The following is a 19,443-nucleotide window of genomic DNA, read 5'->3' as shown; positions in this document are numbered from 1 at the left end:
GGTGTGAAATGTAGGCGCCTTAGAGTGCTGGGTGCTTGCGGTGGGGTGAGCAGGAACAACAGCACAACAGCTCGTGTCTGATCTCCGCAATAGTTTGCTTTGGGAACTGGGACTGTGTGTGTTGACTGAACACACGTAACGCGCCAACAGCCGAGCACACAGCAAATTATTTACTTTAGCAAGGGAAAAGCAGGTCACTAAAAATTTTGGAAGGATTTTGATGCATTCTACACATGTAAAGGTAACAGAACTGTGCATGGTGCTATGACAGCGAAATGATAGCGATGGTCGTGCACTTTCCAAGCTTATCTAACCCAGGACAGCTTAGGCCAACAGAAGTAATTATGACTTTTTCCCTTTACAGTACAGGTACTAACTCATGCTGCGTGTGTGCACAGATGCAGCCCCTGGTCTCTAAATTATTGGCGACCTCAGAACAGGGTTGCTAAGGCCACAGCCCTACGGCACCCATTGCATGTAATGAATTATTCTCTCTCCTCTTCTGCTAGAATGGAGCTGTTATGTACCCCCGAGTGGGAGAATAGAGAAAAGAGCCACTTAAATAATTATCTGTGTTCTGTGGTTCAGATGAGGAGCTCTGGTTGAGAAAGGCAATGATTTCATCCTTAGGATCATAGAAATTATGCTTTATATTCATTCCAAGGAAGTTTCTTCACAGTGATTTTTCCTTTTTTATTAATGGACAAATATTCCCTGTGGTCCGCAGATCAATACCATCTTCAACACAGCAAATTATAGTTGCATTGTCTTGCCCGGTAGATTATCTTTCAGTGCCGTGTAGTAGGAGCTCAGATATTTATTTAATGAAGAAAAGCCGTGGCTCATGCCTGTGATCCCAGCAGTCTGGGAGATTAGGGTGGGAGGATCACTTGAGCCCAGGTATTGGAGATCAGCTTGGGCAACATAGGGGGACTGTTTCTCAAAAGAAATTAAAAAATTAGCAGGCCAGTCGCAGTGTCTCATGCCTGTAATCCCAGCACTTTGGGAGGCTGAGTTGGGTGGATCACTTGAGGTCAGGAGTTTGAGACCAGCCTGGCCAACATGGCAAAACCCTGTTTTGTAAAAATACAAAAATTAGCTGGATGTTGTGGCGCACGCCTGTAGTCCCAGCTACTCTGGAGGCTGCGGCAGGAGAATCGCTTGAACCCAGGAGGCGGAGGTTGCAGAAAGCTGAGATCGGGCCACTGTACTCCAGTCTGGACGACAGAAAGAGACTCTTTCAAAAAAACCAATAAAACAAAACACACACAAAAAAACTATCCAGGTGTGGTGACTCGCACCTGTAGTCCCTGGTACTCAGGAGGCTAAGCTAGGAGGATTCCTTGAGTCCAGGAGATAGAGGCTGCCATGGGCCATGATTGTGCCATGCCACTGCACTCTAGCCTGGGTGACAGAGTGAGACACTGTCTCAAAAAAAAACAAAAAACAAAAAACTTAATGTCACTGAATGTGAGAGCTGTGACTATTTTAGCAAAAGATAGCCAAATTTATATGTTGGGGAATCATGAGAAGGTACCTTTTCTTGGCTTGAATAGCAAAAAGCAAATAAGCAATTATTTGTCACTCAGTTTCTATATATCCCAACCCTTCCTGAAACAGTAGAACATGTCAATCAGTTTTGTTCTAGAATGGCAGAGCTAGAAGTCAGCTCATCTACTTCAATACCATCCTGCTTTAGATACAGCCACTGAGCAGTCAGAGAGGAAATCCGTGGGAGTTTCCACTTCTGGAGTTTCTCATCTTGGGCAAATAATTTTTAAACCTCTCAAAACTTTTTCTTGTATGTAAAATGGGGACAGTGGTATCGCTCTTGTCCACCTCATAGAGGGAGTTATGAAGCATAAAATTATCTAATGTGTGAAGCTCTGGGAGAAGGTGGGAGGGAGGAAGTGCTATGTAATTATAAGTGTGATTAATGTTTACCAGATTTTTTTTTAGGAAGTTATAGAAAGCAGCCTTCTGGCTGGGCACAGTGGCTTTCACCTGTAGTCCCAGCACTTTGAGAGGCTGAGGCGGGCGGATTATTTGAGCTCAGGAGTTCCAGACCAGCCTGGGCAACATGGCAAAACCCTGTCTTTACAAAAAACATACAAAAAATTAGCCAGGTGTAGTGGCGCATGCCTGTGGTTCCAGCTACTCAGGAGGCTGAGGTGGGAAGACTGCTTGAGCCCAGGAGGCGGAGGTTGCAGTGAGCCAAGATTTTGCCACTGCCCTCCAGCCTGGGGGACAGACAGATTGAGACCTTGTCTCAAAAACAGAAAAAAGAGCAACCTTCTCCCTAGTATAAAATAGTAAGTTAAAACTGAATTTGAAGTTTAATAACTTTTAATATTTAAAAACCCGTCTTAAAGTTACCAGATACAAGTTTAATTTCTCCCCCCAGGAAATGCGTCCTTTCCAAGTAGTTCGTAGAGTAGTTGAATGTGTATTCACAACCATGCTTCTAAATGGCTGGTGTTTTTTTTCTAGGTAAAGTTTAATATTTTGTTGATTAAAATGCCTCATCTACAATGTCCACATTAACAAAATATTTGTGATGCTTCCAAAAAGTTTATTTTATTAGCTATTGAAGCTTGTTCCTGAGAAAAATGTACCTCTGATAATTACATGGAAAGGGCTTAAAAATTAATTTGCTCAATATAATTTGTGTTGACAGATTTAGTTTCTAACCAGTGATTCTGTTTTTGAGCAACCAGTCATTTGGGCATAGAAAGTTTACGTGACTTGGTCCAGATCTCCTAGACTCTAAATCCAGGAAGATATTTCTGATTTACAGAAAGTAAAAGACTCGCCCGTCCAACAGGTACTTGAGTGTCAGGCCTCCAGCAGATCATGTGCTGGGTGCAGGGAGACACAGCAGTGAACTGAGGGTGGGTGCGGTTGGTTGCATGCAGCCTGGGGAGGAAGAGTGACCAAGGTGTAATGAAATTCACTGTAGGACGTAAGCAAAACGGAATAGCTATTCTATAAGATAACCACCCCAAACGTATTTTGATTACTTTTTAAAAAAAAGTTTATGCACATTGATACCTTTATTATATTTGATATATATATGATATATGTATTTATTATAGTGAAGAATAGAGAAACCACACATTTCATCTGTGGGAATTGTTTGCATGATAATAAACAGTAAATATACAGTAGCTATGTGGTGTTCTTAATTGACCTAAAAGAAATGAGAACATTATTTTTCATCCTGGTTTCAAGCTGGTGAATTGCAAATATAATCCCTTTTTTTTTTTTTTTCCTTTGAGACAGGATCTCGCTGTGTCGCTCAGGCTGGACTGCAGTGGCACGATCACGACTCATTGCACCCTTGATCTCCAAGGCTCAAGCCATCCTCCCACCTCAGCTTCCTCAGTAGCTAGGACCACAGGCGTGTGCAGCCAGCACATTTTCATACTTTTGTAGAGGTGGGGTTTCGCTGTGTTGCCCAGGCTGCTCTTCAACTCTTGAGCTCAAGCAATCTGCCCACCTTGGGCTCCCAAAGTGCTGGGATTTCAGGCGTGAGCTACCATGCCCGGCCTGCAAATATAATTTCTTAAAGGGCGGAAAACACTGCTCAGATTTTTTTTTTTTTTTTTGAGACGGAGTCTCGCTCTGTCGCCCGGGCTGGAGTGCAGTGGCCGGATCTCAGCTCACTGCAAGCTCCGCCTCCCGGGTTCACGCCATTCTCCTGCCTCAGCCTCCCGAGTAGCTGGGACTACAGGCGCCCACCACCTTGCCCGGCTAGTTTTTGTATTTTTTAGTAGAGACGGGATTTCACCGTGTTAGCCAGGATGGTCTCGATCTCTTGACCTCGTGATCCGCCCGTCTCGGCCTCCCAAAGTGCTGGGATTACAGGCTTGAGCCACCGCGCCCGGCCTGCTCAGATATTTTTAAAAGTGATTTTTTGAAAGCTTATGTTTGCCCATGTAGTGCGGAATGTTGCATAGTGAAGATTCAGGTTCCAGTTGATAAAATAAGATTAAGAGATTTCATTGGAACTTAAAATACTAAGAATTTCATATACGAACATAATTTTATATATGCATGTATTTATAGTTTAGAATTTCATAATTTATGCAATCCTGCCAAATTTTTGTATTTTGTGTGTTCTCATACAAACAGTTCCTACAGTTGGAGTGTATAGTTTCTCTATTCTTAACTATAATAGGTTTACTCATTTATATATCTAAACATGTCCTTTGGTTTGAAGAGCAAAATCTGTCCATTTTCACAGATTAATCACTTCTTGTTTTTAACGTGAGGTCTATTCTGAATGTAAGGAGCAGCGACTCTAAGAAATAACTGATCCCTGGAAGAGCTCCCGGGGAGCCCAGACCTGTTGCCCTGTGGTGGCAGCATTCGCTCCTGCCTCTGGACTGATATGCCCCCTCCTCCCTGCCCTGGCAGGTGCTGCTCCCTTTTCCTCCCTGCCCTGGCAGGTGCTGCTCCCTTTGTCTGAACCACTGGACTTCTCCCTCTGCACCTTCTCTCTTGCCTTGTACCTTTTTTTTTTTTTTTTTTTTGAGATAGAACCTTGCTTTCTTGCCCAGAATGGAGTGCAGTGGCGTGATCTCAGTTCACTGCATTCTCCGCCTCTAGGGTTCAAGCAATTCTCCCGCCTCAGCCTCTCACGACACCCGGCTGATGTCTGTATTTTTAGTAGAAGCGGAGTTTCACCACATTGGCCAGGCTGGTCTTGAACTCCCAACCTCAGGTGATCCACCCGCCTTGGCCTCCCAAAGTGCTGGGATTACAGGCATGAGCCACCACACGCAGCCTCGCACCTTTTTTAGTCTCAGGTTAGGCATCACCAGGAAGCCTTCCTGCGTCCCCTTCCTCGCGTGTTCCCAGAGATGGCCCATCTTGTCTTGGGGCATTCTGGACACAGATGCAGTCCTGTTTTTTCCTGCACCCTTTCCCCAGCTCTTCAACCTTTTCAGGGCAGATGCATGTTGTCATTTGTGCTCTGAAGCCTCAGTATTCTGCATGGTGCCTAATCCATAGCACCTGCCAGGTATTTATTGAGTCAGTGTGTTTCCATTTGAAAATGCCCATGGTAAGAAAAATATAGATGCCACTGGAATCTGTTGTCTTCAAGGCCTTTTGGTTAAAAGGGACAGAAACCCATCACCTAAAGCAGAAAAGCGAGATTTATTAAAAAGCAGAGTGGGTCTGGTGGGGTGGCTTATGCCTGTATTCTCAGTACTTTGGGAGACTGAGGTGGAAGGATCACTTGAGGTCAGGAGTTCTAGATCAGCCTGGCCAACATGGCGAAACTCCGTCTCTACTAAAGATGCAAAAATTAACTGGGGGTGGCGGTAGGCACCTATAATCTCAGCTACTTGGGAAGCTGAGGTGAGAGAATAGCTGGAATCTGGGAAGTGGAGGTTGCAGTGGGCCAAGATCCTGTCACTGCACTCCAGCCTGGGTGACAGAGTGAGAATCCATCTCAAAAAAAAAAAAAAAAAAGGTCGAGTGATTTTTCCCAGACTTGAGGGCACGTAGTACCCTCAGCCCCATGAGGGATGGAGTTAGGACAGAGCGAGCCACCGAGGTCCTTCCTGTCCTTGTGTCGTGGCCATTTTGTGCTTGCCAGGCCTCAGTCTGTGTGTGTGTCTGTTTCCATTTCTTGCCTTCTGTCATTTGTGTGTACTTTCCCACTCTCCTCCCCCGTGTCTGTGTCTGCCCTTTTCTTGCGCTTCATTCATTCATTGACTCATTCGTTGACCTGGTCATCGCTGACTGGTGGCTATGTGCCAGGTACTGCTGTGGGCCGGATGCCTGCGTTGCGAAAAGGCAAGTCCTTGCTCTCGTGGAACCTGCAGCTGGGAGATAGACAGCAGCTAAGCAGATGAGCCCATGTCTTCCGCAGTCCTTGCTGTGAGGGAATAAGCAGGGTGAGGGTGTGGGTGTGGCTGCCTTGGCCGGGCGGGTCGGGGGGCTACCCCGTGAGCTGAGCTATGGATAAGAAAGCGGCTGTGGACAGGGCTGGGGGAGGGCGCCCTGGGCAGAAGACACAGCAAGTCCAGAGGCCCAGAGTTGAGAACGAGGTCATGCAAGGGACAGAAAGATGCTGTCGGTAGTGAGTGAATGGTCAGTAGTAGGCGGAGGTGAGACATGAATGAGCTGGAGAGGTTGGCTGGAGCCAGATCATGTGGGCTTCTCTTCATCTTCACGACCTGATGTAAAGGGGCTGCCCCCAGCTCCCAAGTTTAAATCCTCTCTAGTTCAGGCTCTCCGGGCTTCATCATGTCAGTTTTGATCCTTATTCCTTGGGTGAGATCATGAGATGGGCCCTTGGTAGCTCAAGAGTAGCCTGGCAGTGTCTTATGTCCACGTGCCGTGCTGGGGGCATCCAATTTATTGCAACTGCTTTGGAGAGCAATTTGGCATTGTTTAGTGAAGTTGAAGACGCTTCAGCCCCATGGCTCATGGTCCTCTCTCTGCATATGTGCGTGTGTTCCAGAAAACCATCCTGCCGTGCATGTGCAGCCGTGTAACCGTGGTTTGTTACATTGTTGGTAACGGAAAAATGTTAGGGACAATAGGAGCCTGGATGAATAACACATCATGGCTTTTTATGTAAAGGAGTGTACGCAGCAGGTAAGATGAGTGTATGAGGTTGACCCATATGGTGTGGTTTCACCTAACACTAGAGCGATATATGCTGAGTGGAGAAAGCTGAATGTATAGCTGAGAGGAAAAAAATCAAAAAAACAAAAAAAATGATTAAGTTGCAGAGGCAGGCTGGGTGCAGTCACTCACGCCTGTAATACCAGCACTCGGGGAGACCAAGGTGGGAGGATTGGTTGGGCCCGGGAGTTCAAGGCCAGCCTGGGCAAATGGCTAGACCTCATCTCTAAAAAAAATATGTGTACCTGTAGTCCCAGCTACTCAGGAGGCTGAGGCGAAGGGGTCGCCTGAGCCCAGGAGGTCGAAGCTGTTGTGAGCTCTGATCACACTACTGCACTCCAGCCTGGGTGATAGAGCAAGACCCTGCCTCAAAAAAAAAAAAAAAAATTGCATAAGTATAACACTACTTACATAAAGTCTAAGTGCCTGTTAAAAAGTATTTATATAATAATAATGGGAACAAGTGTTAGTAAAAATACAAAAAAATTTAAAACAGTGTAACATTTTATCGTGGGTATAAAAGTGTAATTCACCATACACGAATATGAGAGAGTAGGTTACGTTTAGCACCATAGTTACACACTGGCCCAGAGTCAGCATTTACTTACTTGTTTTTTGAGACAAAGTCTCTCTCTGTCACCAGGCTGGAGTGGCACCGTCACTGCTCAGTACAGCCTCAATCTCCTGGGCTCGGGGGATCCTCACAAGTGTGAGCCACCACACCTGGCTGATCTATGTATTTTTTGTACCAAAAATGGGGTATCACCATGTTGCCGAGGCTGGTCTCAAACTCTGGAGCTCCAGTGATCCTCCCAGTTAAACCTCCCAAAGCACTGGGATTACAGGCATGAGCTGCCGCACGCGGCCAGCTTTTACCTACGTTTAGTTACAAGTCTTTTCTTTTTCTACCTAAGTGATTTAATTGTGAAAAATAAGTCAAAGTATTCTAGCAACATAGTACTAAAACCACTGTGTCTATGTCAAGGTTTGTAATTTATTTGTCTACAGTTACTATTTGTGTGGAAGTTCCTTAGCATGTGTGTGTGAACAACATGCAGAAGAAAGCCAGGATTCTGTCCAGCTTTGGATTCTGCCATTTGTGATAGTTCAGCTTCTGTTGAATTATAAATGATGAGTGTTCCAGTGACTCTCTTTTCTGTTACACAGTTTCTACACCAGGAAGCTACCTGCTACCTGTTCCTGACAATAGTATTCACACGGGGGAGTTGTGATTTTACTATAATGCTTCCTTTAAGGAGACTTCTGTTAACATGTAACAGAAATGGAATGCTGATATTTAAATGTTTATCCTGTACTTTGACACTTGGGAAATCAAGTATGTCATATAGGAGAGTGTTCCCTGGCTTTTAGTAAACGTTTGCCACAAGTGGTTTGGTTATTTACAATGAATACCCTCTCATAATCATGGCTGTTGTACAGCTGTTGCACTGTCTCAGCTTGAAAGACTGAACGTGGACATTCATTGAAGATGAGAATAATGTAGCTTAGGGATAAAGCCAAAAAGATTGCTTTGGTCATTTTTTTTTTTTGAATGGAAAAGCACAGACAGTATTATTGGGTCTGTTTCCTGTTATCTGATCAGTTTTAAGAGTTCCAGGTAGAAATAAGACATATAAGTCAAGGCTTAGGAATAAGAAATAAGACGGTAGAGGAAGCATATTCCAGTCATGTGGATCTTTCCTGGTCTACAGGTAGAGAACCACATTGTTTACCAGCAAGCGAATGACTCGGAACAAAAATCTGCCTGTGCCATGGATTCAGAGTGGAGGAGGACTGACGCCACACCACTGTGGGGGTGCATTGCACAACATGGGACAGTCACCATGGGAGAGGAGGACTGAGCCTCTAGTTGTTTACAGCACGCCACTGTGGGGGCCATCGCACAGCATGGGAAGGTCACCATGGAAAGCGACTTGCTTTCACAGGGAAGCGTGTGCTGGGGAGCAGTGAGATGGGTGCAGCCTCTTTGCTGGAGCCGCAGGTGCAGTCTCCACAGTAGCATCTGCCTCGTGGGATTTGCCTCAAGATGGTCTTATGGTGTGGGGTAGGAAGTGGTGGGAAGAGGCGGGTGTCAACCTAAACAGACAGGCTGTGGCTTGACCATTGTTAAGCCTGGGTGATGGGGACAGTGAGGGCTCACCCATAGTATTCCTTCTACTTTTGTATATGTTTACAGTTTTCCAAATAAACAAAAATGAGGTGACTTTGAATCTAGAACCTAAAGTTACTGACAGAGCAGGGAGGTGTGAGATGCCCTGAGAGCCACGTGGCACCTCCAGGGTGGGGTGAAGCACTTTTATGGCCCCGGGCTCAGGGCCACAAGCGCAGTCTGCAGCTCAGTTTCAGCTCTCCGCCCCTCCTCCCCACCCCCTCCATGGGTATTTGGGTGAATGCACAGTCAACGACTTAACGTGGTCATGCTTCATTCCATCATTCCTGGCCCTGCGCCTCTGAGACTGCACAGTTGAGAAGACAAGGCAGATAGCCACAGGGAAGCAGTGAGACCCCGGGCCCAGCGAGTGGGATTTAGTTTGCCCAAGTGAGCGCTTGGAGGCAGGGAGGGAGCAGGCTGTGGGCCCGAGAGGCGGGGCTGGCACACACGGGAATAGATCCTCTGTCTAAGAGAGGGAGTCCCTGCAAGGGGAGTCTGTGGGGCCTGGCCTGCGTGGCTGGTGGGGCTCCGCAGCACAGCTCCTCCCCCATCCCATCTTCCCCCAGGGCAGAGTGTGCTTGTCAGAGCAGAGGGTGTGGAATCACAGCCACAGGCCGCTTCTGCTCTGCCGTCCCTGCAGAGTGATCCCTGCACTGTGTTTCCGCCTCCTCACTGGCAACGTGGGGCCCATAAAACCAATGAGAACATGTGTGGAGCGTGTTTCAAATTGCCTGCCGCTTGTGCGCTGGCACTAAAGGACAGCTCTTATTCTTTTTAAGAGGCTTAACATGGTACAGCTGTTAAGATGGGGAGTTTTAGAAAGTCAGACGGACTGGCTTCACCTACTGGTTCGGCACCGCTTAGCTCCGAGACCATAACCATTGAGCATGTGCTCTACTCTGAAGTAGCCATGCCAGTACCTGCCTCATGGTGGGGATGGGGGTGTGGTACCAGGAGGATTGACAGATAACACACCTGGCCTGCCTCCTGCAGACCCTAGGCACTGGCACTCAGTATCTTCAGCCGTTCTGTTTTGGTTTTTAAGTGGTGTGGGATCCTGGAGAAGAGTGTTAGACTATGTGGGGTCTGTCTTAATGTTAGTTTCTGCTGCTTGTCAGTTGATTGCCATTTTGTCTTGAAGTGCTTCTTTGCTTAGAATGACAAGTGTACGGGCTGGGTGCAGTGGCTCATGCCTGTAATCCCAGCAATTTGGGAGGGTGAGGTGGGCGGATTGCCTGAGCTCAGGAGTTCGAAACCAGCCTGGCCAACATGGTGAAATCCCGTCTCTACTAAAAATACAAAAAAATTAGCTGAGTGTGGTGGCAGGTGCATGTAATTAGCTACTCAGGAGGCTGAGGCGCAAGCATTACTTGAACCCGGCAGGCGGAGGCTGCAGTGAGCCAAGATCCTGCCACTGTGCACTCCACACTCCAGCCTGGGTGACAGAGCTAGACTTTGTTTCCAAAAAAAAAAAAAAAAAAAAAGAGTAGGGACTAGAAGTAATTTCAAAAGCCTTTATTGGTTTATATATTAATATGACCCATGAAAGTAGTGTTACCTTATAAAACACTGATAAATATCTTATCCTTAGGGTCTTCCGATGGAGATGGGAGAATACTTTCTCTATTTCATGGACAAGAGGCAGCGACTGAGACAAGCTAATGGGCTGCTGGGGAGGAGGCTGGAGCCCAGGTCTTCAGCTCCTGATCAATGGTCGTTCTTCTGGATGATGTTGGGGTTTTGTTTTGTTTTGTTTTTGTTTGTTTTTAGATACAGGGTCACTGCAGCCTCAACCTTTTGGGCTCAGGTAGTCCTCCCACCTCAGCCTCCCAAGTAGCTGGGACCACGGGCATGTGCCACCATGCCTGGCTAATTTTTTGTGGAGACAGGGTTTCATCTTATTGCCCAGGCCGGTCTTGAATTCCTGGACTTAAGCAAGCGCCCTCCTCAGCCTCCTAAAGTGCTGGGATTACAGGCGTGAGCCACTGTGGCCGGCCAGTGTTTTTACTGTTTATGGAAAATATGCAACACAAGCAGGTTCGCTTCTTGAAGGTGAAAGTGGCCTGTGTGATGTTGACTTACATAGTGAGAACTAAACGATTCTAAGCAGCTTAGTTCTGAGAAAGCCACCCCTTGCTTCTGTCCAGGTCTTGCACCTTCCCGGCTGCTTCAGCCAGGATCTGTTCTGTTGAAAATGTTGTGGAGTTCAGCTGGGGTAGATAGTGGTGGCTGCTAGTTTGTTACAATTTGGTGCTCTAGTGAGTTGAGCTCTTGTGGGTATTGAACTGTTTTTGTATTTCAGTTCTCTATTTGTGCCTACATAAAAATTTTAAAAATCTAAATTTTCCATTTTTCATTGTAGTGTAGGAAGAATGATGATGGAGACACAGTTGTTGTGGTTGAGAAAGACCATTTCATGGAGGATTTCTTCCATCAGGTAAGAGCGTTTAATGAAACCCAATCATAGCCTGCCTACCTGCCCTCGCTCCCTCCCCCTCCCCCTTTCTCCTTCCCCCTCTCCTCCCTTCCTTTCCTTCCTTCCTCCCTCCCCTGTTTCTTTTTCTTTTTTTTTTTCTTTTTCTTGTTTTTGGAGACAGAGTCTCACTCTGTTGCCCAGGCTGGAGTGCAGTGACACAATCTCGGCTTACTGCAACCTCTGCCTCCCAGATTCAAGTGATTCTCTTGCCTTAGCCTCCCAAGTAGCTGGGACCACAGGTGCGTGCCACCACGCCCGGCTAATTCTTTTTTTTTTTTCATTTTTAGTAGAGATGGGGTTTCACTATGTTGCCTAGGCTGGTTTCAAACTCGTGAGCTCAGGCAATCCGCCTGCCTCGGCCTCCCAAAGTGCTGGGATTACCAGTGTGAGCCCCCGCGCATGGTGGCTTTCTTCTTTAAAGATGTATATCAATATGATTGTGCATTTTATAATATTTGAAATAATACTTCAGCCAATATTTTTAAAAGTTGTTTGAATTACATAAGTTCTCTGGAATTTTTAGTATGATCACAATGTTAATATGAGAAAAATGCGAATCATCGTTCTGGTGCAGTCCAGGAGGGGGTTGGGTGCGGATGGTGGAGCTGTGCACGCGGCCTCCGCGTGTGCTGGGGCCAGGCCTGCAGCGCCCTCTGCTGGTGGGTGCCCGCTTCTCCCACCCGGCGCTGGCTGCTGCAGGAGCGCCTCCTCCTTGCAGGCTGCCTTTGGGAGGTCCTGCGGCGCCCCTTAAGAGAGTTTTACAGAGGCCTCCCTGCAAGACCGGCAGTGTCTCAGAACGAGGACTCCTTGGTTCTTCAGGAAGTGGTGGTTCCGGCAGCAGAGGTGGCACCTGGCTGAGGCGCAGGGGTCAGGTGTGCGTGGCTCCCACCAGCACTGCCGCCCCTCCAGTGGTGGGAGCGAGTCCTGGGGGCAGGTGCATAGAGCAGAGGGCTCAGGGTCTGAAATCGGTGACTGATCAGCTGTATATGAGCTCAGGTAGAAGACTCAGAGGAAAGTCACTGGTGACCCAGTGGCTGATATTTTAAGACGTGGCAGCCTGCCAGTGCTGGGATCCTGTCTGAGGTGTGAGGCCTCCCCCTCCTGCTTATCTCCCCAGCACAGCTCTTGGGCTTAGGCCCTGCTGAAATTCTCAAACCTAAGAACTATCTGATCTAATGTTGCATAATTTCAAATTTTTGAAATTGAGTCACAGAACAAATACATTGACCTTGTAAAACGTGAAGGAACGAAAACACATGTCCAGTGGGTTTTTTAATGACGGAACCTTCGTTGCAGGACTCGCCTTGATTATTGCAGGACTCGCCTTGATTATGCTGAGTCTCATGGGATAGTTTCACTCGACAGCCTCAGTTGGCCTAGCAGTGCCTGGATTTGAACATTTTAAGAGGTTTATAAAAGTATATGGAAAGTTATTAGTTTTTCAGACTCAATCAGAATTTCTTGAATATCTCACATAAGCCTAGTCACTGGTTTTCTAGTATTTGTTAGTTGCTACTGTTATCTAAAGGAAAAAAACATGAGATTAAATTGTAAGCTACAAGGAAGTTCCTTTAAGGTATAAAGGAGTTAAGATGCTCGGATTTCCTGATTTCACTTCTTGGAAATGAGACTTTTAAAATTGTCTTTAGCCTTCCTGGCCCCTTTGTCAAATTGTTATTTTTCCGATTTTATTCCTTTTACTTGGTTGCTTAACTCCATGCAAGTTCTTTGTAAAAATGTATTTATTTTAAAGAATCTCCTGCCATTAAGTGTTGCATTTAATAGAAAAGTTACATAGTGCAGGCCGGGTGCAGTGGCTCATGCATGCCTGTAATCCCAGCACTTTGGGAGTCCGAGGCAGGTGGATCACCTTAGGTCAGGAGTTCCAGACCAGCCTGGTCAACATGGCAAAACCTGTCTCTACTAAAAATACAAAAATTAGCCAGGCATGATGGCGGTGCCTATAATCCCAGCTGCTTGGGAGGCTGTGGCGGGAGAATCACTGGAACCCGGGAGGCGGAGGTTGCAGTGAGCTGAGAACACACCACTGTACTCCAGCTTGGGTGACAGAGTGAGACTCTGTCTCAAAAAAAAAAAAAAGGAAAAAAAGAAGAAGAACAGAAAAGTTAAGTTGTGCAATTCACTGACTGCCATTAAGCTGTGGTCTTTGTCTGTCTGGTGCCAGTCTGTCTTTGCTGCTGGCGTCTCGGGACATGTGGGAAACAGGTTACTCGTGCGTTAGGAAGGCTTGCCCAGTGCTTGTCCTCCCTGGGTTCTAACTTAAGCTCAAGCTTTCATTTGTTAAATAGTCAATTTAGTTTGCACTTAATTTCTGTGAAATGACTTCCTAGACAAATACAGAAGCAAGTAATGTTTGTTAATATAAACTCATTCTGATCTTCAATATCACATAGAAGTTTACAAGAGAAATGGATTTCACACAGCGAGTGTTTGGTTAACACTAAAACAGTGCTCTGAAGGGTGGCCAGGGAGCCTTGTTTCTGCGAAGACAATTTATAACGGAGCCAAAGGCCCCCCGTGCTGTGTTATTCCCGGACATAAAATGCTAGCTGGCACCATTCTCTCTCGGTGCCTCTCTGGGTGCGCGTGTGTAGCCCTGCAGTTTCCTGTTCCTCTGGAGCCACACGGGGGCTTGGAGTTAGCAGCGGTATATATTGCAGAACTCTCCAAGAGTTAAAATAATGTTTTTTTTCTTTTACTTTCTAACATGTGTATTACTTTAGAAATGGTAATTTTGCTTTCTTTTCTTGAGACGGAGCCTCGCTCTGTCACCCAGGGTAGAGTGCAGTGGTGTGATCTCGGCTCACTGCAGCCTCTTCCTCCTGGGTTCAAGCAATTCTCTTGTCTCAGCCTCCTGAGTAGCTGGTACTACAGGCACGCCACCACGCCTGGCTAATTTTGTATTTTTAGTAGAGACGGCATTTTGCCATGCTGGCCAGGCTGGTCTTGAACTTTTGATCTCAAGTGATACGCCTACCTTGGCCTCCCACAATGCTGGGACTACAGGCGTGAGCCACTGCCCCTGGCCTGCGTGATTCTTTAATACTTAGACTTTTCAAATCTGGTCTGGGGCTTGGGCTAGGAGTCCTTGGGGTCCCTAAGATCCTTTCAAGAGGATTCTGTGGTCAAAGCTCTTTTCAAAGTAATACTAAGATGATCATTGCCATTTTTACTCTCTTATGACTGCACAGTGACGGAGTTTCTCAGAGCCAACACACCAAACCCAAGAGTATCTGTGATGATCAGGGTGCTTTCTATTAAGCTAGACATTAGATTTACAAAAAGTGCAAATCACTGCCCCTGTTTCCACTGATTTTTTGGAGATCTATTTTTTCACAGAAATGTGTTATTTATGTTGACATGTGTGTCAGTTTCCTGCTGCTGCTGTAACAAATCACTGTGGTTCAACAACACGTTTATCACCCCCTCCTAGTTCCAGGGCCTGGAGAAGCTCAGGTGCTGGCAGGGCAGAGCTGCGAGCCTCCTGGAGCTGCCTTCCTCTCTGGCTTCCGCAGGCGGCCTGTGTTCTTGGTTTTCCTCCACCTTCAAAGCCATCACTCCAGCCGCTGTTTTCATGATCAAGTGTCCCTTTTCCAACATTGGTCCTCTTGTCTTGTCTTGTAAGGACTCCTGTGGTTCCATTGGGCCCACCCAGATAATCCAGGGCAGTCTCAAGACTCAACTGGATCACATCTGCAAAGTTCCCTTTGCCGTGCAAGGCGACATATTCACAGACGCCGGGATTAGGACGTGGATTGTGCCACGACATGTAATGGTGTAATGGTTAATAATTCTTTCTTTTTTTTTTTTTTTTTACGAGCAAGATCTTGCTCTGTTGCCCAGGCTGGAGTGTAGTAGTATAATCACAGCTCACTACAGCCTCAACTTCCTGGGCCCAAGTGGTCTTCCTGCCTCAGCCTCCTGAGTGGCTGGGGCTGCAGGCATGCACTATTGTGCCCAGCTAATTTTCTTTTCTTTTAGTTTTTGTAGAGATGGGGTCTCTCTGTGTTGCCCAGGCTGGTCTTAAACTCTTGGCCACAAGTGATCCTTCTGCCTTGGCTCCCAAAGTGTTGGGATTACAGGCATGAGCCACTGTGCCTGGCCTATAATTACTATTTTAAAATGAGGAAGGAGGTAGGAGCTGGCAGCAGAGCATCTTGCTTCAGGGCTCACCTTGCTACTTCTGTAGCTGGATGTCCCTCTACTGCTGTCTTCTAAGAACACTTACGACTTTAACCCATTTATGCCTAGTGTTCCATTATTGGAAAGCTAAGCTTGTGCGAGTTACTTATATCCTAGTGCTCAGGGTCATCACCAAGGTCTGATTTTTCACACACACAAATTGTAGCCTCTAGCATAAATGGGTTAATGAGGACCGACCTGGAGAATTCAGGATAATTTCCCATCTCAAGATCCTTAGTTTAGTCACATCTGCAAAATATCTTTTGTCCTATAAGGTAACTCACAGGCCCAGGGATTAGGACCTGAACATCTTTAGGGTCATTTTTCAGCGTGACATAGAGGTTTTTGAAGATAATGTTATGACTCCATCTAGATAAATCTTGCTAATGATACATTACATTTTGAAACACATATTGAATTTAAACATTTAGAGGTCAAAGATAACAATTATGAAGGTTTGGCTGTGTGAGCTGTAGATACCTCCTCCCATAAGAGTATTATTATTATTATTTTCTTTTTTTTTTTTTTTAGACAGAGTTTTTCTCTGTTGCTCAGGCTGGAGTGCAGTGGTACGATCTCTGTTCACTGCAACCTCTGCCTCCTGATTCAAGCGATTTTTGAGCCTCAGCTTCCTGAGTAGCTGGGATCACAGGTGTGTGCCACCTCAGTCGGCTAATTGTTGTATTTTTAGTAGAGAAGAGGTTTCTCTATGTTGGCCAGGCTGGTCCCGAACTCCTGGCCTGAAGTGATCTGCCCACCTTGGCCTCCCACAGTGCGGGGATTACAGGTGTGAGCCACTGTGCCGCATGTTTTAATGGGTATTAGTAGTAGTACGCTTCTAATTGGCCCCGTCTGTGTCATGCTTGGGACTTGACTAGAAATTTTTACAGCCTGATAGGTTTTCCTGGTGAATGGTGATTGGTACTGCTTTAGGTATGAAGGCAGAAATATTCATAGGGTATATCTTTATTTTTTAAATTTAATGAGACTGCCGGGTGCGGTGGCTCACGTCTGTAATCCTAGCACTTTGGGAGGCCGAGGTGGGCAGATCACGAGGTCAGGAGATCGAGACCATCCTGGCTAACACGGTGAAACCCCGTCTCTACTAAAAATACAAAAAAAAATTACCCGGGCGTGGTGGTGGGCGCCTGTAGTCCCAGCTACTGGGGAGGCTGAGGCAGGAGAATGGCTTGAACCCGGGAGGCGGAGCTTGCAGTGAGCCGAGATCGCGCCACTGCACTCCAGCTTGGGCGACAGAGCGAGACTCTGTCTCAAAAAAAAAAATTATATCAGTGTGAGAATGGGAGAGGCTTTTTATTTCTTATGTGGTAATTATTTATTTCCCTCCTTTATTCTTCCCCTTTTAGGGCATGCAAGTGGTCACAGATTTGAGTTTGCCATGCTGTAATGACTCTCTCTCTCTCCTAGGTTGAGGAGATTAGAAACAGTATTGATAAAATAACTCAATATGTTGAAGAAGTAAAGAAAAACCACAGCATCATTCTTTCTGCACCAAACCCAGAAGGAAGTAAGTGGTTGGTTTTAACAACAAAAAGTTTGTCTGTCTGTGTGTCTCTCTTGCTGTCTGCGGCACAGGCCTCGACTCTGGCTTCACGTTAGATTCAGGGGCGTCTGTACGAAATGCTGATAAGCTAGAGAGTCTGAGGCGTTTGGCCTGGGGCGAGCCAGGGCGTCTGTATGGTTTGTTTTGAAGCTGCCCATGTGATTCTCATGGGCAGCCCGAGTGAGGACCACGGATGGATCAGATCCTAAAGAATACACGAAAGTGGCTTCGCAGAACTTAGGAGCCAAGATTAGACCACAGGTCAGCCAGACAGCACTTTATGTTCAGAGGGCAGTGAATCCGGGATTGATTTGGAAAACAGTACTTGTAAGAGCAGAGTGAAATAGGAAGACACACTGAGGTGACTCTGAAAGTCTTAAGGAGGAGCTTTTGTATGGACTGTGCTGCGTTCAGTGCCTGTGGAGGATGGCACAGAAGAAATGCTTTTTTTTTCTTTATCTGCTTCACATTTGCTTCCTTTTGAATCTGAGGCACACAGAAGAGTGAAAGGAGCTCAGTGGAAGCAGCTGGAGAACCTGGATTTTTGTCCCAATTTGCTTCCCCACGGTATTTGCATCTCCTCATTGGGAGAAAAGACATGATTTTATTTTATTTATTTATTCATTTATTTTTTGAGACGGAGTCTTGCTCTGTCGCCCAGGCTGGAGTGCAATGGTGCAATCTCGGCTCACTGCAACCTCTGCCTCCTGGGTTCACGTAATTCTCCTGCCTCAGCCTCCCGAGTAGCTGGGACTACAGGCGTCCACCACCATGCCCGGCTAATTTTTGTATTTTTAGTACAGACAGGATTTCATCATATTGGCTAAGCTGGTCTCGAACTCTTGACCTTGTGATCCACCCGCCTCGGCCTCCCAAAGTGCTGGGATTATAGGCATGAGCCACCGCGCCCAGCCATATCTACTTTAAATGTCATTTTCTCTGTTTGTTGTTGGCATATAGAAATACAATGATTTTTGCGTATTGGCCTCGTACCCCTTGCCTAATCAGTTATTAATTCTAATATCCTCTGTAGCTAATGTTGGATTGTCTTTGTACCCAATCATATCATTGTGAATAATAGTGACTGTTTTTTCCTTGCAGCTCTTATGCTTGTTAGTTTTAACTGACTTATTTAGCCGACCTCCAGTACAGTATTGAATGGAAGTGGTGATGGGGGCACACGTATTTTTGGTCTTGGAGGAAAGTTGCCAGCAAATACATTTTTTGTTGGACTATTACTTAGTGTAGCCGTACGTTGAAAAAATAAAGTAGTATTAAATTGAAAAAGAACGCATTTTAAAATTGTGTGTGTCTTGTAAAATAAGGTTCTGAGCCTCTGTTTGTGCCTTCTCAGTGGCTCAGAAGCGTGTTTCCCAACATGTTTCTGGAGCCGCCCTCTCATGAGCTAGTCCGTGCAGCCAGGGTGCTGCGGCCAGATCCTTCCTGGGACCTCTTGGTGCCGTCGCCCAGCCCCTCTTGGGAAGTTGCAGTAACCTTAGAATAATCAAGGCTCTGAGAAGTCTTCCTAGAAGGAAGCCTGTTTAGCTTTGTTTAGTGTTTCACACATTTATTTGCCCGTAGGACCTTTTATGTCCCATCTGTTAACATCATGCTTAATGCTTAGGGAAATTCTATTTGAATAAGTATCAGCATTTTTTTTGGAATAATTTACCTCCAAAACATTTTTGCTGCCAAGTCATAGCAGATAGAATATTTTTTGAGTAAATTTAGAACTGTCACTGTTTGATGATAGTCCCTTTCGGGCTCTAAAGAAAACCGTTGCTTTTTTGTCTTTTGTTTTGTGACAGAGTGTGAACCAAAATGTGGGCAGCAGCCTCCAGCCGCTTCCTTGGTTGGTCTTTAAAAAGCAAAATGCAGTGATTCCCCTCTCCCAATGACGGGCCTGGGATAATGCAGAGAGGGACAGGCTCTTGGCCTTCCCGCCCTGTTCCTAAAGAAAGAGGGAAGGGTGGGAGGGAGGAATGGGGACTACAGTGCTCCGCCTCCCCCGTGTCTCCCCATCCTCGGGCAGGCGCCCTGCTTAGGTCCTGGTGAGCAGGCGATTCCCAGGCTGCTGCCCTCCCGTCAACCTCAGGACCTGGGGCAGGGCTGGGCACGGCGGCCGCCAGGTGGCGCCAGAGGCAGCCGGTCCCGGGCGGGTCCCCGGTCCTAGCACCGCGCGCGTCGCGCCACCTGCAGCCGTGGATCCCAGGGCAGAGAGGTGGGCGAAGGACCTTTTACCTGCATTTTTCTTTTTTCACTTTCTACTTTTGTATTATTTCTTTTTTCTTTTGTATTAAAAGAGCGTCTTTGCAAAACGTAGATATTTCAGGCCCTCCAAGACACGGATCCAGCCCTGCAGGAGCATGAAGTGTGTGTGGT

General features: G+C 46.5%; 1 protein-coding gene across 1 annotated transcript in view; it reads left to right on the top strand.

Moving 5' to 3' along the window:
- The first annotated feature begins 11,185 nt into the window (after positions 1-11,185).
- Positions 11,186-19,443, top strand: part of STX2 (syntaxin 2) — a 45,969-nt gene continuing 37,711 nt past the window's right edge. The window contains exons 1-2 of the mRNA XM_011981946.1: positions 11,186-11,255; positions 16,926-17,025. Of these exons, the coding sequence (XP_011837336.1) occupies positions 11,235-11,255; positions 16,926-17,025 (121 nt within the window). The 5' untranslated portion in view covers positions 11,186-11,234. The remainder of the gene's footprint in view (positions 11,256-16,925; positions 17,026-19,443) is intronic.

Source organism: Mandrillus leucophaeus, unplaced genomic scaffold (assembly GCF_000951045.1).
Source record: "Mandrillus leucophaeus isolate KB7577 unplaced genomic scaffold, Mleu.le_1.0 Scaffold232, whole genome shotgun sequence".
NCBI lineage: Eukaryota > Metazoa > Chordata > Mammalia > Primates > Cercopithecidae > Mandrillus > Mandrillus leucophaeus.
The sequence above is the reverse complement of the archived record's forward strand: the minus strand, read 5'-3'. Positions and strand labels throughout refer to the sequence as shown.